This window comes from Falco naumanni, chromosome 9 (assembly GCF_017639655.2).
Source record: "Falco naumanni isolate bFalNau1 chromosome 9, bFalNau1.pat, whole genome shotgun sequence".
Taxonomy (NCBI): Eukaryota; Metazoa; Chordata; class Aves; order Falconiformes; family Falconidae; genus Falco; species Falco naumanni.
The window spans coordinates 18,300,130-18,327,260 of record NC_054062.1 but is presented as its reverse complement, the minus strand read 5'-3'; the positions used below and the strand labels follow the sequence as shown (position 1 = coordinate 18,327,260).

General features: G+C 40.1%; 1 protein-coding gene across 16 annotated transcripts in view; it reads right to left on the bottom strand.

Annotated features, from left to right (window-relative positions):
- The window catches only part of ABLIM1 (actin binding LIM protein 1), a 206,274-nt gene that overhangs the window by 106,482 nt on the left and 72,661 nt on the right, over positions 1-27,131 (bottom strand). For 15 of the 16 annotated variants that reach the window (XM_040605481.1, XM_040605476.1, XM_040605482.1 and 12 more), the window contains exon 2: positions 4,851-4,985. In XM_040605481.1, the coding sequence (XP_040461415.1) occupies positions 4,851-4,985 (135 nt within the window). Of the gene's footprint in view, positions 1-4,850; positions 4,986-22,482; positions 22,812-27,131 lie in introns of those variants that run through there. The other variant, XM_040605480.1, reaches the window with a different exon arrangement.

The following is a 27,131-nucleotide window of genomic DNA, read 5'->3' as shown; positions in this document are numbered from 1 at the left end:
AAGAGGAAAAAAACCACTTGAACAGCTGTGTCCCACTTGTATGAACCATATGGTCAGACAACATGCAATTTAACTAAATAACTGTATGTTTTAAACAAAAACTGCATTCACTTAAATATGAGAGGCCAACAATAAAGAAGCTCTGCAGCCCAGGTATAAGATTCAAAACAGGACTTGGAGCAACCTCCCATATACACTGCTTTCCTTTCTCCCAGTGCAAGACAAATGAACACAGAAAAGATGACACTCACTTGCTGGCAAACCCAACTAATAAGGCACAGACTGAATGAACAGCAAGAGAAGATTCAGCTGAATGAACAGCAAGAGAAGATTCAGCACTGGCCCTTCTCAGTTCAAACTGGGATTTGTAGATACTACAAACAGGCAGAAGCCACGCTGTCATCTCTCTCCCTCCTAAACAATTAAGCAAACACATGCAACCAGTCACCTTCCACAAGCTCAAAGTTTCCCTAACAAACTAATAATAAAAATCATAGCTTCATTTCCACCAAAAAGATATATTTCTATAGGTCTCCTTTCTCTAGTGATCTTCATGATGCAAGCAGTCATGAGGTCAATAATATCACTGAATAGTAAACTGTCATCATCTTGGAAATATCTTCATAAATGGAAGCCACAATGAGTTCAGATATTGCCTGTGTTGGGGGGGGGGGGGGGGGGCGGGGGGAGAAGTATCCTAGTAAACAAGCCTTGCAACAGAATAGTCACAAAAGCAGTGTATAACTAAAAAGTGAAAAAAAGAAATTAGACCCCCCAAAAAAGCAAGATGAACCTGTATCCAGCAGAACTCAAGAGCCCTGTTTCACCTGCCCCCCTGCTTTATCGGGAGGTCCTAGGCATTCTGTTTGCTGCCTGGCCTGAATTCTCCTTCACGACTCAAAGTGTCTCAGCTGGTCTGCTGCTGGAACTAGCCTAATCCAGCATCTTCCTTAAATTGAAACCACTACTCACTATGGGCAGAAAGAAATAACTTGTTGCTGGTTTTGAACTGCTTAGGGATTATGTATCAAATTCTGTTTGAAATACTGCAACTATAATACAGAAAGACATATGCATTTCCCCAAGCATTTCAGAAATAGTGCAGATAGTGCCCTGCTCTGCCTTCCATGATGGGCTGATACCACTCCATTTTGACACAGATGAAAAACATCAATATCCAGGAGAAAGTTAAGTATTTTTTGAGCTGTCAAGCTGTATTTAACTAAAAATCACAGGTAGTGCAAACACACAATTTCTTAGATTCTAGTCATTCATTTTTCAGTACACAAGTGATTTTTCTAATTTTTGTTATATCCCATTTATTTAGAAAACAACAGAACAGAATTATATCATTATACCATACTATTCCATCCACATTTGGAACATGAAAAATATAACTGAAAGTCAGGGACTAGGCTCAAGGCACTTTTCAAAGTCTGAATGTGCAGCATACGTGCTACATAGGGACTTTCAGAAAAGATAACTTAGGTTTAAAGTAAGAGACTCTGTAGTATAGATTCTGCTACTCTGCTTCAGTTACTCAGTCACTCTGATTTACTCCAGCATCTTTTCTAATGCTCCCCACCAGCTCTGCCATGTTAACCTCAAGCCTGAAGCCCTTTCATTGTATCTATCCTATGCTGTGCTAAGACTTAATGCAGCAGACACTGGTCCTACAGAAGCAACCCTTCCCCTGTTCCTCATGAGCCTGTATACTTCTCCGTATTACCACCTTTCATCCTATGTACCATGGTTACTTAGTTCAGCCAACCCTGTGTTGTCCATTAAATAGAAACCGTACGGAGTCAGGATTGCCTCCTGCTTCAGAACACCCACCTTCAAAGGTGATGATTTCAAAAAGATTAGTTTTACAGTTATTTAATGCTTTGCTAAACCTCTTTTTTATAAAAAAAAAAAACCACCAAAACACAAAACCAAAAAAACCCACCACAGCGAGTCCTTGATGTGGTCACAGAGGGCTCAGTGGCATGAGCTGGAGTTGCTGGCAGCCCCTCAGCTCCTTGCCCTGAGGACAGGGCAGGGCTCTCCCCATTCCCAAAGCAGCTCCACAACCCAAAGCCTTAGAACCCCTTTGCAGAACGGGGGCTGACAGGAGGCAAAGCTCTGCCATGAACCCAGCTGCCTGCCACGCAGCTTCCCAACAGCTTTTAGGCAAAAACAAATACAGATATGTAGAGCAATATATATATATAGAAATACAGAGATACTCGTATTTGCGGACAAGGCTCAGAGTGGAGGCCCAGTGAGGGGCAGAGACTGGGAGAGGCTCATGCAGGTCCATGCAGTTCTGAGGCCCAGGCCAAAAGGCGCAGGGAACAGCAGCCCACAGAGGGAGAGCCCCAGTGGGAGGGGAGACCCATGAGTGTGTGTGCGAGGCCCAGGGGTTGGGGAGGGGTAAGCAGAGCCCCAAAAGAGTAGGATGCCTGAAACCACAGGAAGCCAATAAAAAGGTGGGAGGCTCAACACAGAGGAGTCTTGTATAGAGTCGGGGTGGCCCAAAATTTTTGGAGGCCTCCCAAAAAACTGGGAGGCTCAGAGACTTAAAGCCCTTCGAGGCTGAGGACAAGAGAGTCAACAAGGCCGGGAGCGAGCGGGATGCTCACAAGTGGAGCTCCCAGGAGAATGAGGCACCAAAAAAATGGGGAGGCCTCCATAAAAGTGGGAGTCCCAGAAAATCCCAGCCCATGGAGAGGGAGGCCCAGTGAGTCAGGGAGACCAAGCGAGAGGGAGCCCCAAAAGGAGGGAGGCCTGAAGCAGTTGGAGGCTCAGAGGATAAAGTCCCATGGAGGTGGAGACCTCAGGAGTCGGGGAGGCATACAGGGAGCAGAAGCCCAAAGGAGTGGGATGCCCCGAGAATCCCAGCATGTGGGAGGGGAGGCCCAGAGAACGGAGACCCCGTGAGAGGTGGAGGAGAAAGAGAATTATTTCACAGAGAAAGAGAAGGCCCAGCCTCACAGACTAGAGGCCCAGAAAAATGGAGGCCCCCCAGCAAGCATGTGCACATATATGTGCATATAATTATACACACAAGTATGTATAGATACACAAACATATACAGTGTGCACAAGAGTGCACACACTGCTATTTCTTGAACTTAGGCAAAATCCAATCACAAGAAATGAAAACAAAATTTTTTTGGCCACTCAGCTTAAAAGCTCGGCTTTTTCTGAGGTGTCAGCACAGCTGCTATAGATAAACCTTGTCTCCTGCTCCTGCCCCTTTTGCAACGATCGTCTGCACTGCTCACTCACTGACAGCACCTCTTCTCCAGCGCGTGGCTAAGGCTCCCCCTCACCCCAGAGCAGATCCCTCAGTGACCACCCTGCATGCTTCCCTCCCATGGCAGTATCCATCAGAAGGGCTTTCTGGTGGGTTGTTTTTTTTTGAATGCAGGTACTTACTTTCAGTAATTAGTTAAAAGGAGCTTATTTTTCATTATCAACTGCAATGAAAGGCAATGGTTGCTTGTCACAGCACTATCAAAACTAGCCAGCTGCAGCAGGGCTTTTACCATCCCATACCAGGTTAACTTCAATAAGTAGTTCCCTTGCCCCGGCACCGCCACCAACCCCCCATAAGGTTTCCAAAGTTCATCTACTGTCTGTGCTTTTTCTTCATCCTCTTCAGGCCAGTCCACCCTGCTTCTTGCCTCTGCTGCATCCCAGGTCTTCCTTCTCTGGGCTCCTCTTCCAGTCAGCCTCTCCTCAGCCAGGCCCCCTTCTAGTCTCTCCTACATCGGGGGGGGGGGGGGAATGTCCCTCTCCTCCCTCCAGGTCTCTCTTCATCTGGTACTCCTCTCCCATTCCTCTTAGAGCTATTTAAGTACTTAGCAGGAACCAGCTGTACATTATCCATGTCAGCCAACCCATTGCTGCTGAAGCCAGCCCACAGCTGTATATTATCAATGTTAATTAACCTGCCTTCTTTCTTCTATAATTCCTCTATAGTTGCTATTAACAGTTAAAAAAAATCCTAGATTTATCCAAATCCTTGAAAAAGCACTTAAAAACTATAAAAAGACAGAATTTTCTTAAGAATACTTACACTATATTCCTTTTCACTCCATCACACTACACAATCTAAACATACATTCACCCCGTATGTGGGAACAACAGGAAATACATACAACACAACATCTGAAACCAAGTCAAGTATTTACACTGGATTTCTGGGTAGATGCTAGGGCTATACTTTCTTTTTCCTATGTTTTGTGACTCTCCATAAAGCTCTTCATCTTGGATGTTTAGTGTTGTTCCACTGTTTCCCAAATAAACAGAAAAAAAATTCACCAAAGCAGCAAGATTCTAATTAGGACTAATTCGCTATTTGGGAATATAGGAAACCGGCTGTCTACATAGAGTTGTATGAAGAAAATAACATTGGAAATAATATTAAAAAGAACAAAGATTTTTTTAAAATCTTTTTCAGGTATAATTATCTATTGTGTAGCTTGCACCCAGAGAACAGTTGAAAAGAAAAAGAATGAACACTTAAGTATTCAGAGCAGAATGTGCTATTTTGAGTCTTTTAAGTAGAGGCAATTTATCCCCTCCCAATAAAATCAAATGTCTCATACAATTAAATTATAAATGTTTGCATATTTATTTTTTTCTGTGTGGTACCAATCACCTTGCTGCTTGTACATGTGCAAGTCAGCCGTTTCACCCCTGTTCTTTCCCCTCCCCAACCACAAATCCCTCAGATATTGAACAAGGAGAATATCCTGTAACTGGCCGATGGCAGGAAGCGTGACCTCTCATCACTGGTTCAAGGTACATTACATTTGCTCAAAATGACTGATTTCTAACAGATGAATATCAAGGTCTTACCTTTGCAGGTGAAGCATTTGATGTGAAAGTGTCTGGCCTGAACACGGAGTACTTCACCTTTACATGGCTCACCACATTTATGGCAGTGGATGACCGGCTTTTCAGAGGGGTGGTGGGGCTCCTGAGGATGGGCCACTGTAAAACAAAAAAGTATGTTTTAAACCCAAAGAATGTTTCCTCCTGTGCCTAAATCTCTGTTCTCACATGCTTTTCATCACGATACAATGTATTTGTTCACAGTTTACACTCATGTAAAAAGGCACCTTTTTTTTTTAAAAAAAAAATATATATAGCCTTTTCAAAAATCAGTAGTTTAAGCCGCTCACATCAACTACTACTGCTTTCCACTGAGGCTGCCATGGAAAGATGAGGAAAAATTCGCTCCCCAGTTTCAGTGCCACAAAGTGTTTCAGAACGCCTAAGTTTTTCTTTCCGAGAGCATGAGTGTGTGCAAACCATTCAATGAACACACAAGTCAACAAGAACCAGGCTATTTTAATCCAAGAAAGAATACAATCCAAGCAAAAAGATTGAAAGGAAAGCAATTCCAAATCATGTTTTAGGAAACCAGATGAACCAGGCAGCCTGACTTCGCATGCAAATTACTATATTAAACATAAACTACAAACATCTCCATTTTGACACAGCACATACCTAACACAGGGAAAGCACATCTGAAAAGAAGCCAACGTTACTTGTTTCTACTCCCATTAATTCCAGCAGAAACAACTTTCTGCATGCAAATAAGAAACATGAGCAGACAGAAATGACCAAAGCATCTGCAATATAGTCACAGAGACAAAATTCCAGGTACTGGTAATTGATCAGCTATTCCACAGCCCCGAGCAGAGCTTGGATAGGAACAGGAAAGCTTTGTGTCAGCTTTACTATGTATTTCACTGTGGCAATAAAAGTTTTATTGTTTCACATTTGGCTTCTGTAAAAAAATGTTTAACTTTCTCTTCAACTGTGTCTTGTGGCAGCTTGGGGCCCCAACAGAAATGCATGGGTGTAAGCTAGAGCAAGATTGAGTATCAACTGTACTGTTTGAAGTAGAAAGCATTTCCCAGAATGTTCCCAAACAAAACGATATTCCTTCAGATGTCCCTCCCACATGCCATTCTATCAGTAGAAAGTTGCCCTCCTTGTAATATAGTTTTCAAATTAGTGATGCTCATCAGAACATTTCAGAGAAAACTCACCTCTCTACCCATGCCTCTGGCTTTATACCATTCCTGTCCTGTCTTTCCTGTCCTGCAAAGGACTGAGTGCTGATAGACCTACATCACACTGTCATTGGAAATCATCTTCATTATTTTATCTCAGTGTTTTATGGAGCTCTTTTCCTTTCCTGATCAATTCCTAACATCTCCCCAGCCAGGATTCTAGGGTTTTTTTCAGTTACTGTTTATGTAGCAATGCAACAGATGCCTTGCTCTTATTTACTGCACCAATTTCCTCCTCTTCTTCAATGAATTTCTAGCAAAAAAGCCCCATTGCTTGATGAAGTCCCTTCTATATTACCCTCCTTTATAAATGCCTTTGTGAAGAAATGCTGCTATCATTCTGCATTATATAAATTCAAGATTAATAATAAAAAAGCCCAAACTGTGATCAGGGGAGCAACAGCACCAGGAATAGAGGATAACACATATTCCAAGCAATAATTTCTGGTCTAAGTCCCACCAAGCTGGCATGGCAGCTGCTGTTTTGTTCTTCACCCTCACCCCCCCCACCTCAGTTTTCAAGGTAAATGGCTGAATTCTTCTACTCAAACTCAAAGTTTTAAATACCTCCTCCTCTGGTAACCTCATTTCAACTATTTCCCTTAAGCAGTTATTCAGCCCATACTGGCAAACAGCATGCAGCTGACAAAACCCAGTATTTCAGTTAGCAGCTCTATTTAAATAAAAGCACAGTGAATGCCTTGCCTTGAGTGAACCTCATCTTACGGTCTGCAATGCAATAGTATTTCTGGAGTGGAAGTTATTCTACCAAACAAGACTATTAACTATTAACTTGTAGCCAAGGAAACACATAGTTTATGCAATGAGAAAGAAAGAGAAAATCAGAAACAAACATAGAGACAAGTGCTAGTAAATTAAATTATTACAAGGAAAATTCCTTCTCAGATCCAGACAGCCTGAGATGGGCCTGATGCCAACTGAAGAAAAGGTAACAGAACAGACTTTCAAAATTGCTCAAATGAGGAACTGGATCACGGATTTGGGCAAATGCTCCCTAGGATTTACATGCTGCAGTGTGAAATCTGTACCTTCCACATTCTGCTTTCTCAAACTCACATGTGGAGGAGACCCTAACGTATTCTGCATGCCAGAATCCAGATCTGGTATAGATGTGAAATATATGGTTTTGCCCTTTACTAGACAGTAAATAGATGTTTTTAAGACTGGTCCAGTGATACAACTTCTTTCCAGTTTTGCCTTTACAGCCATGTAAATGAATACAAATACTGCTAGTTGCTATTTCCAGATTGATCTCTTTAAGTGAAGCTAATGAAGGTGCTTGTCTTACTGGCCTCAGTTTGGCACTGTAGGTCAAGACTATGTAATTGACTTTTGCTCTCCTGCGAAGAATTGCTTGTAAGGTTTTTCCTCTAGATACATGCAACAACCACAAGGCTTCTCAGTGGCAGAGGTGACCCTTTAGAAAGGAACTATAAAGTAAGGACAGAACACAGAATTAAAGAAAGAAAGAGAAATACCTTTATAAGCACCTTATTTAAATTTTTCTGACTGAAGTCCAGCTGGCTTACTAGACATGTAAATTGTGAGCTGCTCTGGGTCTGAAAACTGAGCTAGAAGCTAGGTTCACCTCCTGACAGGGATTTCATATCTTGAGACAGTAAATATTTTGGACTCTGCCTGCACCAGCCCTCTCCACATCAACGGCATGCTTGAGGACGTACACTCAGGCATCATGCACTAGCAGCAATGGTGCAATAAGGCAACTCTGTATCAGACTCCAGCCAGTACAATTAGTGACGAGACAACAGTTTAGGATCTGGATAACCTAGATTCCAACCCCTGCTCCACAGCAGATATCTAGGCTCTTTGGATGGCATGATGGCATGCCCTTAACTCTAAAACCAGACACTTAAGTTCAGATATGAGCCTGTAACCTATCAGTTTAAAATTAGGTTATCTGAATGTTTTAGTTTCTCTGTGTTTTAACTGTAAACCAGGTGTATCAGCACTGTCAGCCTCACCCTACTTTGAGAATAAGTACAGATGACAACGTTCCCAGTCACTGGGATGGAAAGAGTCGCCTAAGCACCCAAGACATAAGTCAGTTCTGATTGTCACATATACCACATCTGCCATATTTCTGGAAGCAGCATTTATTGGAAAGTGCATGAGTGGACAAACACTGACTTGAACAGCTGTGTTGCCTTTAATGAAGTGTCAAATCCAAATATATTAACACTGCAACTATCTTCCAAATTAAAATAAATTAAAAGAACATTAATTAACAGCTTTCTGAGAGATGCTATCAGAGAAATACATTCTTAGTTCAGTACCGGGGTTCAATTTTCTTCCTATCATAAGGTGCATACTTGCTGCATGGGTAATGTAACATAAACACAAGTCAAGTATTTACCATTTCCAGTATACTGATGTGAACAGATTCTTGTCTACACATATGTCAGATTAAGTCAAGATGTGATTTTATATCAGTATAACCCAACCAGCCTAACAAGGTGCATCAATCCTTTTGTGTAAGATTAAACGCAATTTATCTATTGGTCTAGCCCACATTGGCAAGGTGCAAACACCTACTAAAACAATGGATCTAGTTTCAAACAAATGTCATTCCATCCGAAGTACCTAGGCTACTAACTAAACCAGTTTTTTAACTGGCTCTGGTGAAACTTGTGCAGCATCTACACTGGGACAAACAGATGCTGGAAGCAGGCACACAGCTCAAACAGATGCAACAATTTTTTTACTATTTAGTCTTATTTTTATTCCTTCAGCATTTTTCAAGATTAACTATAAAAGCTAAAGTACCTAGAGAAGTTTAAGCTGTCATAGTCTTCACAATTTTACAGAGACTAATTGCAAGAGATCATCAATAAAATTTTTCCGAATTTTCAGGTTGCTTTATAACAGTTTTAACTTCCAATGCTGCTGGGCATTGCCTGAAGACATTTTTTTTTTTTCTTTATTAACAAAAAAAAACTCTGGTCAGAGATATACACAGAAGAACTTTTCAAGACAAGCTATGTTGAGACTTCCACTCTTGCTTATAAGACCAGCTTAAATGAATAACTAATGAATAATTAACATTTTTCTTAAGCTCATTTGGGCTTCCAAGAAGACAAATCAATGTCCCATTAAATACCCAGTTTACCCGGAGTAACACGTACACTGACTAGGATAACTAGCAAGTCTGGATTACATTGTTTAATTCAGAGGGCAAAAAAAGAAAAGAATAAAAAAAATCAACAGCAGCTTCTTCTATGAGGAAGACCATCTTTGTCACTAGAGTATTGCTTTGTGCTAACATCACTCTATTAGACATACACTGCAATTTCTGTCATTCCCTACACTCCCTTGTGAATCATGCAATGTTGATTTCATTACATTTAGCAACTGCATTATATTGATGTAAATTCAAAGCAACTCTACCAGCTTGAGCATGCTCGTTAGTGTATTTTATCAAAACATCTCAAAATAATCCCAGATCTGCAAAGAAACCATTAAAAAGAAAAAGAGATAGAAAAGACAAGTAACAACTCTATGTTGTTATGAGAGATCAATGGCACTTTCTGAGCAAAACGAAGGTATTAATTTGCTGTGGAAAGTTTAAAACTGTCCTGTCAGTAGTGCTTTATATAGAGCAGATCATTGTACAAAGTTTTAATAGCAATTTTATATTTTGCTGTGTCAGCCAGAAAAAGGACCTCGGTACCCTGCTGAAATGGAAATTACAGCAATTACCTGAAAAGTAACAGTTGCTGAGTAAAAGAAAACAATGGAAATAAACACTGCAGCTTCCTTTATTGATGATTTTCTCCCTGAACACAGAACTGTTAGAAAACCAAAGACTCAAGCTAAATGACTCTTAGCTGCAGATTCTTGCTGGCAAGACTCCATGTCTCTGCTGCAACCCAGAAAATACTTCAGCTTTTTATTGGAAGTCAGACAGAAGCTTCTGGGAAATGCCTTGCTATGTGTATGCTGCAAAGCAGAGGTCACAGCAAAACATGCTGGGTTCAGTTCTGCTCTAAACAGAAGTAAAAAGCAGCTTCCTCTAAATTTAAACAGGAGGAGGATATGGGCTATTGTTCTCTTAAAAGTTAATTTCTGTCGTTTTCACCTTTGCATGTCTACCTCCACAAATAAAACTGGAGTTATGCTCAGTCAACTCTAACCTTGTTGTAGCAGGTGTAACTTCAAACTTTATGCTAGGATATACAATTTCTATTTTTAGCTCCACAACCTACAGGCTTTTTTTGCAGAGCGCTAAGAACATGCTGTGCCCATCGCAACGTGGGCAAGGGGACTCTCAGGATTTCACAGCCATGTCCTTTATACCTTAAGAGTGGCCTAATACAAACAGGATGCTCTGAAATGCCAACTTTCAATTGGCTGTTGTGTTTTCTTGGCTGAAGACTGAACTATTAAGAATGAAAAATATAGCAAAGATTTAATGGTGTGAAACTATTGCATAGTTTTTTGCTAGCCTGTTTTAAATTTCCTCATTCCTTTCTGCTTTCAGGAATGAAGGCAAGATGACTGTGCTAGAGATTACCAAGGCAGTAAATGCAACCATATCTTTCTACAGGCAGCAGTGTTCTCTGCCCTCTCTTTAGTACCTGATAAGGCTTTGGAGGCCATCATTTCTTAAATTTACAGGATTTGAAGTTCAAAACTTGAAGGTTTCAAAATAAAAATTCCCTCAATCTCAGCTGCTATTAAAAAGCTGTACTGTTACTCCAGCTGGGCAGTCACTTGCTTGGGACAGGTAGGCACTGGGCACAGCAAAACGAGCTGCAAAAAAAGCTGTTCTGGGATGAAAGCTGTGAGAGAGACACCAGAGAATCAAGTTCAAGAACCAGATCTGGCTTATCACTTCTCTGCGCTCTCTTTGTGAAGACAGGAGTAGTAATTTTGCCCCGTCCTTTGTGTTTCTCACAGAGGTAAATGTCTATATCTTTGGGTTTGTAAAGCCTGTCTGTCTATAGCCTGTAGACTCTCTGAGGAATTCCTCTTTCATGAAAGCCCAGCACAGTGAAGCCTTGAGGACTTACTGAAATACCTATCAAAAAGAAGGGATGAAAAACACAGTGTCGTTTTACTTATCTGCAGACTCAGTTCTTGAATCTTAAATCTGTAAGAATCCTATCAGCTAAGGTGACCAAACAGTGACTAAGACTGAAATCAAACCTCCCAGCTGTAAGGGACAGATAAGAAGCCACTGCAGTCACTAGCCACAGGTATCAGACAGGGATCTTCAGGAATGCCAGGATATCCCGGAAGGAGGTACTCCCATAAAGAGATACTACTGGTGAACTGCATGCCTACACATGTATGAAAAAGCCTAAGCCAAAATCCTAGACTGTAGCTTGCTCATAGTATTGCCATTCAAATCATATCTGAAGAATTATTTTAAAACTATCTTCCTATAAATTTATGTGCATTACTCCTACAGCGTGCTAATGTGTCTTAAAACTATTTTCTCTGTCTACATATAACCAGAGTAGCTATTTTTAAAAAAAGGCAGAAAAAAATCTTTACGCTTGTAGTTACTTGCCATAATTTTTTAACATGTTTTCTGGTAATTTTCATAAAAGCATTGTTATTTTGCCCATACAATTAGCCTGCTGCTGAAAACAGCAGATGCAAACAGGACCACAGTAGCAATCAGAACACAGTGGGACAGTATCTCTTCCAGCACTGTACCAGGCAGTGCCCTACTGATGGTCATAGATGGTGAGAAGACTCCTATGTGAGAGCATACTAGCTGGTCAATGCATTCACACTGACAGGGCAAAGCACCAGCAGCTCTCCCCCACGTTAACTCAGATTCGGGGTTTTGGGGGTGTTGGTGCGATGAAAGTTAGAGTTTGGCAAGTAGGGCAGCACAGGAAAGAAGGCTGGATTATGTGAGAAAGTCATGTAAAGGTGGATAGCATAGCCCATGTCTTTCTGGTTTAGATTCAGAAAGAAGTACTGGTAATCCCCTACTCCTCTGTCTCTGGTCTTGTTCTTTACTTATTTAACAAAGAGAAGACCTAAGAAAACCTGATATTTTTCCCATGTATCCTATTCAACTATCACCATAACATATGCTTCTCTGCCTCAGTTTTTCAGCTAGAATCAACAAAGTACACTAGAAGTATCTGCCCTCAGAACAGCATCTCATGGCCAGATGTGGGGGTGACTACAAGATCTATATCAATTCTCTCCACACCAGCCCCCACACCCCTTGGCAGGTACTGTAGCAACTGAAAGTTTAAAAAAAACACTAAACAGAGGCACTTGTCCAGCCTAGAAATGAGGTGCACTGCTACCGTGAGAAACAGATTCTTTAAAAGCAAAAGTAAGCTACAAAGACATTAACAGGTTTAACTAGTTAAACTAGGATGATAGGTTAGGATAGTTCATAAGAAAAACATTTTAGAAAACACTGTAAGTAAAGATATCAAACTTAATCTGCATGAAAATAGGATGCAAAGATTTCAATAGCAGAAATCAAATTCCAAAAAGAAAAGATGAAACATATTATTTTTAAAAGCCAGTACTTAAATACTTTTCTAAATATTTCTAAGCATGCATAACACATGGATTGAGCTGATACAGCTAAGAGAATTAAATAAAAAAATTTAGAGGCACATATGCCAGGTAATAACTCAAAATACTAACTACTGTAACTTGAAATCAAAAGTGAGAAGACTCCTATGTTACTTACACACAAAAATAAAAAGCTTTGTGCCACATACATATAAACATGCAAAAAGACTAGGAAATAATGAACTTTAAAATAAAGCAGGGAAAAAAATCATATTTGTTTCATAGTTTCAGAACACAACTGCAAACATGCTTATTTTCTCTGTATTTTCCCTTTTTCTTCCCATCCCTTTTCTGTTATCTAGAGCTTTGATGCTGCAATTAATTCCCCACAGAACAGCCTGCAAGATCAGGGCTTAAGGCCTCAGACCTACCAAGATTTATGCACATGAATGGCTCAGTATTAAGCAAAATATTTAACACCAGCATGTGCTTGACCCTCTCTGAAAAGTGATCACCTTCTACAACATACACATAAAAACTCTGTGTGCTACAATAAATCTGTGATAGTTCTGTGATTAAAATAAATGTGCTTGATGGATGCAGTTTGCCATGCTTTCAATAGTGATTGAGAGAAAATTTGGTAGCATTTACTTAGCGTTATAACCTTATCCAGACGCTCTGATGATTATACCACAGATTCTGATATTCTACAGCTTTAGTGTGCAATTTTCACTTTCTCTGTGACAAAGCATAAATCTCACCGATTTTCAGCAGGCACTTATGCCTGACTTCCTAGGCACTCTGGGATGATATTCTACTCTTGCTTCAAACCCACTGTGAGCCTGAGCAATTTCTCAGTTTCTCCTGTACAAACATACCTAATTGCTAACTCAGCTCTATGGTTCAGTTAAACTGTAGCAGTATTATTGATGCTGTTCTCCACACAAAAGTATCAGAGCCTATTTAGAAGAGTTTGTCTAAACAGCAGCAGTACTAGCTTTCATTTGCTGAGGAACAACTTCCACCATGTCTGTCCACACATGCTTGCCTTTGGTCACTTGGTAGGTGAACAAAGGCACATTCTATAGCATCATCTATACTGCAGAAACAAAATGACTTGACAAAACTATTCCATTTATATTTGTTACAGGACATTTCTTATATGACAATTACCGTTTAAGAAATTATAAACCTTTCAAAGAAGAGTCATGAACAGCTTGTTAACTGAGTATGATCAGGAGTAGTTTTAAACTCGAACAGGAAAAGCAAGAGGCAGTTTTAAAGCTATTTTCAGTAACAAAAAGTCACTCATCTTGCAATGAAGTATGCAGCAAGCTAAGACATGCTGTGAAACAGATGATGTTGAAACAAATGGGACTAAGCAAAGCCAGTCTTTGAATCAAAAACTGCATTACTCAACACGATTGTTAACAGATGGATTACTGATTAGTGGTTAGCAAATGAAAGGGAAGAGGCATGGAGTGAATTTAGTCTGCCATATTTCTACATTAGTACAGAGTAATTTTTCATGAAACAGATCATGATACAAATTGGGTGATAAAAAGATAGTGAACCCAGACTGCTTTATCTAATGTTCTGAGAACACCCTTATTAATCTTCATCACTCCCACAAAAGATCTCTCTTAATTACTTACACAACTGACTTACTAAGGGAGAGTATTTCAAGATAATCAATTCACCCTTTAAAACTCCTTCTGAAGGGTCGGAGGACCATGCTAAGTGTACATTTCACACCCAACATCTACAAGCCTGTAACATGTAGGAACTGTTTATCAGCCTTGTAAGTGGTAAAATAATTTTGAGTTATGCCTTCAACGCACCCACCACACACATGAAGATCCAGTCATTATTCCAAGAGAGTATTTTGGGGGTTGGTTTGTTTTTTTTCCTAACATAGGACAGGGGTATACATTCAAGAGCTCCTAAGAGTACTCTGAGCAACCAGCTCATCCACATCACTTGATGTCATGTCCACATCAAAATCTTACTCAAAACAATGAATAAAATAAGTGTCACATTATTCATTGCAAATCCTCAAGGATCCTCAAGGCTGTATGGAAACAAGTCGCTGAAGTTAGCAGAAAAAGCAATTGATTTTTCCAGACAGCATGGAAATTCTGGCTTATTGATGAGTGGTGGTTACCCATAACAACACTCAAATGTCAAACAAGCCTCTTCACTACCTTAACAGCAACCTGTGTGGGGATTTCAGTCAGCAGCAACAACCTCCAGCTGAGTTCCCCTATGCTTCCTTTTTTGAGGCTGCCAGAAGCATTCCATACAGTAAAAGGAATTAAATTCCCTTTTGAGATAAATCAATATAAAAAAGCTAATTTTAAAAGCTAATTCTCCCATTGTTTACCCTAAGATTATCTGAAGAGGACCACTGGCCTGCTTAAGACAGCGGTCTCCCAAGTACCTTTTGGTATCTTCATAATGACGTACCATCACTGCAGTTTGATGTGTGTATGAAAAATAAGGGAAAGCCTGCACAGAAACAGGTCTGTCATAAAGATCTTTCGAAACAGATTCTGCAGTAAAATCTCCCCTCAGTTACTACCGGCAACCTCTCCAAGGGTTTTACACAAGACCCTCACAGAGAGCTGTCCTCAGCCATTGTTTAAACCATGGAAGCTCTATCCCCCATACTTAGACTCTCTCCTTCAACCAAGGACCTATCTTATAAATACCCAGCATTCAGTACTGCCCTCACTTCTGGCATTTCTAAGGACTGACAGCCTCAAGCTAAACTAGACAGCCATACTCATGAGCAACAGAACTCTCCGTGTAGCTCCTGACTCCTGGGATAGTTTGCCACGTACACAGCTGATAAACCAGACTATCTAAGGCCCTGCCCTGTGGTTAACTGCTCTTGTTGGCACCTAGACCTTACGAGCACTTGCAGTGTAGAAGTCAATTCCTTGAGGTATATTATCTCAGCAATAAATAATGGTGTGCTCTGGAAGTCTATGAACTTTTAACACTGTATGGTAAAGGGACTATCATGGAGAATGCACTGACCAATACAGTACTCCTGAATATAGCCTGTCCGTCTGGCTAGCACTTCAAGTGCTGGATAGCAAGTAGATCCTCAAATCCATCAAATCCTGTTTTGAGGTGCCTTTAGAGAAAAAATACCAACCACAAATGCAACTGCTTCTTTGAACAAACAAGCCACGTATTGACTCTTGTTTGACCCAGAAGCAATAAAAGATAACCTGCACTCTTCTGCAAGGCTGAATTTACATTTGGATCACTTCTTTAATTTGATAACATTTTAAGATGCTGCTTCTGTACTAGATGCTGAACTAACACAAAGTTCCAAAATACTGCCATGTAGATTATCCTAACATCTGTGATATCGAACTGGTGCTAACAACACTGGGAATTAGGGAGCTATCCCGTTGACACTGTTTACAGAACCTTGCCTATTAGGCTCACATATAGCATAAAAAAGATTTCACTTCCCAACAGCTGGCATTACTTGGTTTGACCCTTATTTTAGTACGTACTTCTTACTTTGCAGCTTGGAGGAGACTCCTGCTTCTGTTTTCCAGTCTGTGTGGAACATAATAACAGACAACCTACACGACTGAGCTACGCAAGACATCTATAATTTCTGGGTTTATAGCACTATATGATAAGCCCACATAAAAGCCACTATTATTTCTCTCTTTGTTGCCTCTTACATAGCAATGCAGCTAACATACAATGTGAAATGACTGCCATTAATAAAATATATAATTTTGCTGCAAAAACATTACAAAGCCTCCAAAAAAGGGTCTAACTTTGAGACAACACTGAAGCACTTACTTAGCTTTAAATCCCAGTGATTCAATTAGACTCAACAAGATACTCTGCTGAACAGAACAGGCTTAAGACAATGCCCAAGTGTTCTCCTCAGCCAGATCCCTAGTGAGCCTGCAAGCTATCCAGGTTCAACGAAGGCAAGGATTAATCATCCGTTTGGGGATACTGACTATTCTCTAGGTGGAAAACCAACTTTGTTATAAATAATCCTTTCTAAATTAGTTATGGATTGCCCCCAGAAACAATGAAATCCTGTTCTCTGGCTTCTCCCACCCAAAGGGCACAGCACGTTTCGATTGGTGGAACTTGGTCTTCTCCCCGGGTATGCATTAATTTTTCCACAAAGAGAACTGACTCTCCTACAGCAGAGGCCAAATTATTGTCCTGGCTTGCACGTTCTTTCCTACCAAGCTTTCTACCTCCCCTCTGGAAAAAAAATTCTTTGTCCTAGCTTAATGTATTTTAAACATGCACAATTTCACTATGCCAAGACCCTATCTTTAAAAGCCTTGCCTTTTGAATTTTTGCCCAAGAAAATCAACTACATAATTTGCAGGTCTGCTCGCTTGTATTCAACTTGATCAGCAGGGCTTTGGTAGCAAGGGTGCTGCAGCGGTGACTTGTGTAGGAGGTGAACATGGACTGCATTGTGCTGGTCATAGCTCGTTCCAACCAGCTCAGCAATGGACAAAATAGACCCATTGCACATCAAAACAGAACCATAGAAACACATAGCACCTGTGCAAAAAAAAATATACATAGAAATGGGCAGTAAACACTGAAAGAAGAGACACACACAGGAGACGCAATACAGATATGCCAGAGCACCAGTGGTGCTGAAAAACAGAGGAGACACAGGAGACTATGCCAGGGCAGGTGAGACACCAGAGCATGGGTAAGACAGAAACAAAAATGATGCCAGGCCAGGAGGGTCAGCAGGGCAGGAGAAATGCTGAGGCAAACTAGCTGTTCCAAGCAGGGACAAAGAGAAGACTCAGGAGCAGGTATGACTCTAAAAGGACCGGGGCCAGCAGAGAAACCCATGACAAAATAACTGAGTAAGAAAAAAGAAGCAACAAAATAAAAGGAACAACAATGCACTGACCCCAGACTCCTGCATCACCATCACCTCAACAAAGGTTCCAAGTATAATGTGTGGCATGTGGCCTGGAGACCAGAAAGGGGAAGAAGTATTCAGAGAGAAGGTGGGGTGTGTTTCTCCAAGTGTGTGTTTGCTTGCTTTTATTTTCAACACCTGAATCAGTAATTAAAAGTTTATTAATTGCCAATATATCAAATTGATTGAACCTCCCCTACTTAAAGCTGGGGGGGGTTGGCCCACAGTACTCACTGTTTCAGACGGAGGAACAGCTTAACTGCCTCTGCTGCTGCCTGACTCCGTGAACTCTGCGGTCTCAAATTTAATGACTAAAACCACTAAGCCCTCCCCTCCAGTGAGATCAACAGCAGAAGTTCTCCCATTTCTCAACATAAAATAGCTGCCATCGTATCTTCAGAGGGCTGGCTTTGGAGTGCAGCTAGGATGCAAGGAATGTATGGAATTTCACTGCTGAGAAACGGGAAGCCATCAGGCATGGCAGGACTGCACACTGTGCTTGCTTGAGTCTTTGGATATGAATATTCGTACCCTCATATGAACTATGAGCACTGCTATTTAAAAAAAAAAACAACTCTCCAACAAAAATGCAGTGCCTGAGCTGGCATCTCCTTGGTTATTTTTGTTTCTCTCTGTATCAATGCTGCACACTAGAAATGCAATTTGAAACCTAATATTAACAACAAATAAAAGAGAAAGTACACAAAACCCAACACCATAAATTTGTCAACAAAAACTTAATTCCTTTACAGTAGTTTTGTCTTAAGAAAGTAGTAAGCTGTTTATAGAAGAGTCACACAACACTGGAATATTTTTTAAATTTTTTTTTGTACAAGTGGAAGTAGTTACATTCCAAGGCTAAGATTTCCTTGCCACAGCTGTGAAACAAAGTAAAAGAAACTCTGCTCCAAAGACCTCTATTCAAATAATCAAGGCAGACAAGAGGAATGTTCTTACCCTCATTTTACAGATTAACACAACGAGAGATCAAATTCCTTCCCCAAGGTCACCTTAAGAGTCTCTCAACAGAGAACTGTTCTATAATTCAGTACTTTAACTAGAGGAGTATTTTTTTTTTTTAACACATACTACTACGTATGTTTATAAAATGCCTTCTGTGGCTTGTACAAGGTAACACATTGACTTAATCAAAACAAAACCCCAAATGCCCGACTCCAAAAGCAAACTGTCAAGCAGAACTAAATTTAAAACTAAGTAAACTGAAGCAAAAAGAAAATAAAACTCCCCAACCCTCCCCCTGCCAACGTGTGATTGCATAATCTTGTCATGTGCTCCAAAAGCAACAAACTTGGAGACTTTCCCAGGTCACCTGGGGTTAAAAGTTCCAAAGTCATGAGTTCAGATCAAGACTATGTTTCATTAACAACTATAACACTGAGACAGTGTCAGGACCCAAATCCCATTATTCAATATTTTCTTGATTCTCACTGGGAGTAAACATTTAGACTGCAAACACACACAGCACTGGAGAGACAGTGTTCCGGACACAGAACACCTTTAAATTAACATGCAGGTAATGTTTTGCATGCTCTTCAAGAATAACCCCATCTAAAGCCCTTCCATTTGCAACAAAAGAAAAAGTTAAGACTAAAGGCTGCTTTGGAGGCTCATAGCTCTTGGGATATGCCAATGGAAGAGAAGGCAAGATTGGAGCTACTGCAAGCATAAAAACAGTCCTCTTGGTCAAAACCTTAAGGGGGTATCAGTAACATGCTTTATCAAAAGTATGAAGAAAACACAGCAGAGAACTAAACCTCTCTACAAGACTGAACTAGGCCATACGCCAAACTACACAGGGAATGTTGTTAATATTTAGTGAACTACATCGTCTCTGTTGTTTACTGGAAAAGCCAGCACAAACTGAATACCCACAGAGACAGTTGTGAGAACATGGAAATACAATCTGACTTACAGCAACTTGGTACCCAGTAGGTGCCAGCACCTACCCTTCAACAGAATCAACATGTGAAGAACAGAAATCATAGAGCCTCTGTATCCACTTCCTCAGTTCAAAAAATCTTCAACCCTTCCTCTCTCTCCTTTTATCCAGCCAAGCATGTATAAGTTTGGCATGAATAGATACTAATCCACTTCCACAGGTTTGCCCATGTATGATCCAATGCAAGATCTCATCAGGTACAAAGCTGATTCCCGATATGCTTTCACAGACTAGCAAGTGAATGCTAGGATGGTCTTCTTACCAACTGGTCATGAAATCAAGAATCAGGGCTAAATCCTCAGCTTACGTGAAGTAATGGAGGTAAAAATGAAGCTGCAACACTTACATCAGCCAGGAACACGGCTAGCATGGTCACAATTAACACATCAACCTCAATAAGAACACAGATCATTCAGTATGGGTTTTATATTGCAGAAGAGAATTAATAACAAGACATGCATAAGAATTTCTTCCTGTTAAAGGTTATAAAGAAAGAAAGTTGCCCTTGGATGCAACAGAGTGACAATAATTTACCCGAGTAACTAGATAACAAGGGCTCATAATTGGAAATAGATAAGTACACAGTCAGAGACATGAAAATGTGGTATCAGTCAGACATAATTCAGGAAGCGCCATTTGGTGTCAGCAAAAAACACCCTGGCCTCAGGATTTTTTTTGTGTATGAACTAACCAGGCAGACACTGAAATCATTCTACAATATGAGCATAATGAAGCATGCTAATTTGCTAAAAACTGTTACTAACCATTTTGCAATTCAGTGATTCGGAATTGCATTTTTCTAGTTGAAACCAGCCCCTCCAGTGCCTAGTTAATATGTTTATGAAATAACACAGGACTAAAATGCATTTTCAGCCTGTTCAAACAGCAATTCAAGCAGTGGCTGGAAGGAAGGGTACCAGCCACGCTGCACTGGCCTGCATTTTCATTTTGCAAGGCATCACTCTAGAGAGTAATTTTTGTAGCAGCTTTGAAGTAGCAGTAACTCCTGATCTCCTGACTAAAGTCAGTGGGTGGAGGAAGTTGGGGGTGGGGGTGTAAAAAAAAAAAAAAGGAAAACACAAAAGAAATAATTTAAAAAAACAACTTTGCTGGAGAGATTATTTGAAAGTAATAAGGTAGAAAAGCAAAATACTAAACAGATTCTATCTTTCTTACTCTGCAGCCATGAGATATGAAATATCAGTAAATGTACAACAAAATTAAAGACAGCATTCAGTTATTTCAGTCCATTATCTGTGTGAACAGGAAAAAAAATATATCCAACATCAATATTAATAGCCATTGTAAATAATGTATTAAACTTGGTGGGGAGGGGGAAGCAGGCAATTTAAACACAAGTCTTTTGCACATTTTTAACCATTTATTGTCAATTTTTCCCAGTATTCTAGGTTTTCTCCCTTGCATTTTTTATAAAAATAATGGGCTTATTTTAATTTTCTTAAACGTATACAACAACTTTCATGATGTGAGATGCTAAAATTGTACTTAGTACTCCTAAGGTACAGCCCCATGTTGCACCAGTAGCTCAAAGAACTGAGGATCAGCTGGGTGGGGAGCAGAAATGTATCAGAGGATCAAAACTGAGTGCACAACTAAAGGCTTGACTTTTTATGTACATTTCAAGAAAATCAGCAGCCCATCTTTAAATTGGATCTTAGAAAACAAGAAACAATTGTGATAAGCTGAACGATAACACACTTTTCTTAAAAGTGAGTGGCATACTTGATTCAAATGATTTTGAAACTTGCACTTGCAAGGATTTGGCGTGAAACTGCTACTTAAATCATCACTGGTATGGCTTACTGATACTGGTAGCAGGTCAACAGCTCACCACTGTTGACTAGTTCACCACTGACATTATAAAAATGATCTTGTAAATGTAACATATCAAATCTGCTAAGTAGCCAATACTATTTATGCTGGGCCACTGCTTTTCATCAACAAAAATTATCAGTAGACAGTATATGCTTATGACTAACTCCCTGGATACATCTGATACTATGGCAGGCTAATGAGGCACTTGTCCCACTCTCATCAATCTAAACAACTATGAAGCTAAATTCACTCCATTTACTTCATTTACAGCATAAAAAAATAATCTTAACATGGGTGTTCAGAGGTGAAAAACCACTCACTCTTTCTCAGCATGCTTATTTGTTTGTTCCCTAGTTTGAATTTATCCCACATTATCTTTTACAAAGTCCTCAAATGTAAAGAACACAGATCCCCCTCTTCACAGAACAGAGAAGTTCTGTCTGAAGCTATCTGTGATCACATAATGCTCCAAAACCAGATGCAATCCACTACTCAGATACAATTTCACATCTTCATAATGCAATTAATGCTATAGAGCACTATTAGAGCAAGGAAAGACCCCACAACCGTTTCTAAATTCTTTGACTAGTAAATGTTTTGGTAGGAGGCTTAAAATGTTATTTATAGGTATCAGTTACCTAATTTACTGCTGCATAATTCAAACATTATGCAAAATCTCATATAATCCATTTTTTCATTAAAAAGGTAAAACATGACCCTCTCAAGTCTGGACTTGCTGAATGTTTATCTTTAAAATTTTAAGCTAACTGCTTTGGTGGTCACAGCTCTTTGAACTGTATGTAGCAAATACAGATAAAAAACAGGCAACAGCAAACTTGGGTTAATTCACATAAAAAAAAACATAAAAAAACCCATGTACACACAGAAGGAACCCAGCTGCACACACATGCTAAATTGTGTGTGTTCCAGACTCTACCCTTATTAAAACAAGTACAAAGATAATAAATGCAATCCACTGCAGATTTTGGCACATCACTTTTATAGAAAGGAAAACAGTAACTGTCAATCAAAGCATGCTTCATTTTAAATTTGAAGGTTTAAACCTCAGCTTATTATGGCTGACATATGAGGTTGTTTCATCTCCAGTCTATCAACAAACATAATTACCTTTTTCTTTCACCATGGCAAACAAGTTTTCTTTGTACTGGAAGCAGAAAGAACTAACTGAAGTAATTTAAACACAATCTCTTTTCCAGCAGTGTCCGGCTGAGGTGGATTTAAAAAAAAAAAAAAAAAAAGGCAGCTTATTCCAGGTAATTATCTTCCTCGGTCAGATTTCCCACAAGATCTGATCAGGTCCGATTGCTCGTCACCATGTCTTTTCTTCTTGTGCCTCTTATCTTCTTCCACTGTGGTCTTTTCCTATGGCTAATGGCAGCTCATACCCTGCTTGTGGACTCTGCCCCTTGTGCTGAAACAACCAGCTACAGCTGCTGCTGTGGAACAAATGCTGAATTCTACTGTCCCTAATTTCCAGCCACTGACACCACCTTGCATTCCTCTGCCCTCGCAGAACGGAGCTGGCAACGTAATTTGCTCCAGAATGACTGGCAAAAGGCTGCAAGTGAGAAGATGTGAGAGAGAACAGCAGAGCTGTTCAAACACACACAGAAAGCTAAAGCAGCATTTGTGAGTTTCCTATTACTTTATTTACTCAAATTGAGCCAGGATCAAGAGGAGAAATACAAGACGAACACAGGCAAACGCTGAGGCAGGCTGCGGCACAGAGGCTTTTCTATGGTGAGCACTGTTTATCCACTCCTGGTTTTACTCTAAAGCTGTTACCAAATGCCAATTACTAGAACACAAAACATGCTAATAAATAGTCTCTCAATGCCTTCTAACCGTAGTACAGAAGAGAGTAACATACAACCTGTGCAAGCTGGGAATACTGACTATATTCAGTACCTTGAATAACAACAACAACAACAACAAAAAAAAAAAAAAAAAAAAAAAACACAAAAAAAAAAAGAGAGAGCTGTCACCACTCAGCGAACACCCGGGTTCAGAAGCATAGCCAGGGAGTGCCAGAAACAATTTTTTTGCTGTGAGTCAAGGTACATGTTGTATTCTGAAATACCAAATAATTGTAAACCACAGCTCCTCTTACGCTATTCCTTTTGAGATGATAGCCATGAGCCCTCATGGAACTGTTCAGAGCATACTGAAACAGCAGCACTTCCACACGCATTTCACAGCCCCAACAAGACAAAGCACCAGTGTTGAACCTGGGCACCAAACTGACCTTCCAATTTATGGTTTTCCAGGCATTACACTCTGAGAAAGGACTGGTCAGCAAGCTAATGTTAAAAAAAACCCAGACAATATTGCCAAGTCTCATCATCTTGTAACAAGATTCAGAATATTTCTTTTCTATTAAAAGATACAGGTCTGAGTCAGATGAGAAACAAAGCTTTTCTTTTATAAGTATCCTTTCATTTGCAGTTATGAAGAAAAGCTTGGAAATACGATTAGTCAAACCCCTGAATGCCTATTAAAAACCACTTAACATGTATTACTTTGAATACATATATACTGCCAGTATCAAGATTTTGAGGAACCTCTCTCTCTGCTACTATAGGTCACTTTTTTCTTATTTATAAATTACTTCATTCCTCATTTTAGCTAGCTACAAGTGACTTCACCAATAGAAACCTATGTCATCATACCTTTGCTTGGACAGTAAATTTTAATACTTATGGTTTAGAGGTGGAGAAAATGACAAAGGGAAATGAATTGACTTGCCAAACACAAATGTAACATCAGTAGTAGAGAACTGGGTCACATACAAAGAGATTCTGGGCTAGATTACGGGCAGATTCATTGGTCTATAGCTTCAACTTGACCACAACTCAGTGCAAAATGTGCTTTAGGTTACATGGAGGTGCAATTACATTTATACCGCACCCTAAAGCAAAAGCTATGTTCAACGCAGAGTTGGAAGAACCTCTGATTTGCGAGAGCTGGACTTAAATTGGAGCTCACGCCTCCACAAGGGAATTCCTTCTCAATGCAGTATACTATATGTAGGGAGAGAAAAATTAATGTAAAGAAAAAAGCTGTAGGCATCAGCCAGACAGAGCAGCAGATGGCTGATACCTGCTGGAAAAAAAAATGAGAGCATGCATGCAGTGTTAAAAATATTTGCAGTAAATAAATTATAAATGTTTTGTGTAAATGCCATCCAGAACAGAAAGAAATTAAACAAGCCAGTCTGCCTCACCCAAAAGATCTCTCTTATTCAGTGACATTCTTGAACAAATAAGTAACTAAGGGAGAGATAGGGATTCAGGCACATGCATGGAAAAAAAATAGTTATTCTATTCTAACAAATCTAGGCTGGCTTTCTATTGTTAGCAGTCTTAACGTCTAAGAGAAGCACAGCCCAGGCGGTCTGACATTCTTGCTTCTATGACTCAGCGTGTTACTATTAATAGCATTTGAGGCTCAACTGGGGAGCCAGGCTGAACCCCACCAACACTGAGGCATAATCCATTATGTCACTTTTCTGACACGTTAGAGATGTCAGGTTGTAACTCAGCCTGGCTGTGTTCTTTTTCAAACAGTATTTTGTAAACAGTTAGGGGGCAGCCTCCCGAAAGGGGCACCCTCCCGAAAGGGGCACATCTGCCCTTCATTCATAAATATTTGATCTGATGTGCAGAGTACAGTCTATAGATACACATGCATGGATAATGTTAACCCTTTCCTGTGAGCTTCAGACACAAGGCTGGCAATGATTATCATTCATTTTTTGTTCCAGCAGCTGCTGACACAGAAGCTGCCTGTTGGTATCTGGATTTCTGTTCTCTGAGTTCATTACTTCCATTTTTCACATGTGCTAGAGATTAGCACTGCTGTATCTCATCTCACCCGTAGCTGAATAGAAGCCCTTCCTCACATCATTCAGCCATGGAAAGCTGCAATGTTAGACTACAACATGCACATAAAAATAAATTTCAAAATACTGACTGCGGTAAATTACACTGGAGATTTAGGAGTCAAATGTAATTTACTCCTGAATAAAGAGATACAAAGAGCAGACAAAATGTTTTAAACCAGGATGGTTTTTGGTTTTAATCTCACTGTATTAAGCCTGAAGACTAAAATTTACCCCACTGTACAATTCAGAGTCTACTCAGATATCCTAAACTGGAGATGAAAGAGGAATAGTAAATGTGGAAACAAATCCCTGGTACTTATTGTTATTTAGAGGTGGCAATTTTAAAAAGGAAAGCACAATAACCTTTTTCCTTTAAATAACCTTTCCCATGGTACAAAATAAATGGAGAGTCTCCCTTGAACACAGCGTAGGTGGAAGAGTCGCAATGAATATACTATAGCTAAACAACATGCTTATGTTGTTGTTATTTTCTGGTGAAAATTATCCTGTGCATTCTGCAAGGGGCATGAGAACCACACCAAGGTCGCTCCACAAAGGGAGAGTTAAACCTGTTTGTTTCACCTTTTCTTGTACCTTGATAGTGTTGAAAAAGTGTAAGATACTACACAGTTGAGCTATGATTTACAATTTGTTGTTCTCATTTTAAAAGCTGACTTTCATATTTTTATCTTGCTTTCATTCTTCACAGATGAGATCATGGCTTATAAGTATCAGCGGACAGGTTTTTGACAATTTCTTCAAAACCGACTGATATCTCTTGTTCATCAATCATGTCTGCTAGAAAACAGAAAGGGAAAGGGGAGAAGTTGTTCTATTAATTAATATCCAGGAAAATGCCCTCTGGTTAATGTCCTTGCTTCCGGCAAAAACAGTTTTGACAAGAAAGCCTGCCACAGGCTTCCACAGCTTAACCACTGTGCTACCTAGGTCAGTTGAGAGCCATCACTTCTATAAAGTCTTGATTATGGCATTTAGCAAAATGCTCCCTTCTCCAGGAAGGAAATGTCGCACTTTCATGACCTGCTCTAATTGTTATCCTGATCTAACTGTGCCTGCTTAGAGAAAAACCAATGTCAACATGGGATTTCTTGCAAAAGACCTGTAAACCGAGCAGCGCTCCCAGTGCTCTGACAGGGAAGCCTACAATTTCCAGTTTTAACATTCTCAAAAGCCATACATTTAAGTATTTCCTGGCTTCTGTTTCTCCTGAACATACCCTGCTCCAGAAATCTATTCCTCTGACGCCTCGCCCTCAACCACTTGGACAATTAACACATTTTCCATCTTTTGAAAACAGCTCAAGCAGCAATGCTTTTTAAGGACTGTAGTATAAAAGAAGCCAGGCAACCGACTTGGGCACAGTTGATGACGTTGGTGGAGTTTTTCAGATTCACTCAGACACACTGCTGAGCAGAATTCAGCCTGTACCTGACCAATCTGTTGCCATTACTAGCTGTGAACAGCTGGGTGTTCGCTCCCGACGACAAACGTAAGGTGTTTAGTAAGGCTGCTCTTGCATGTGTTGCTCTTTTGTCTCTCCAGGTTCTTCCAGTAAACCTACTAGTCTTCCCAAGCCCGCAGGCAAGCTGCACGGGAAGCTCCTTTATGGCAGTCATCCTATAGTCTTTCCTCCACACAGTTTTTGCTCTGTAATCACTTCAGACTGCAGTTTGTGCCAACCTCTCCTTAAGCCCATCTCCTCACCATGCTGCCCTGTGCGGAACCAGCAGAATGTTAAGCAGCTATAGGGGACCCACAGCCTGACTCGCCACCTCAGATCCTCTATGTTGCCCTATTACAAGTTTTAAAGTCTAGAGGAGCATACACAGACCCACCAGAGGGGAATATGGTT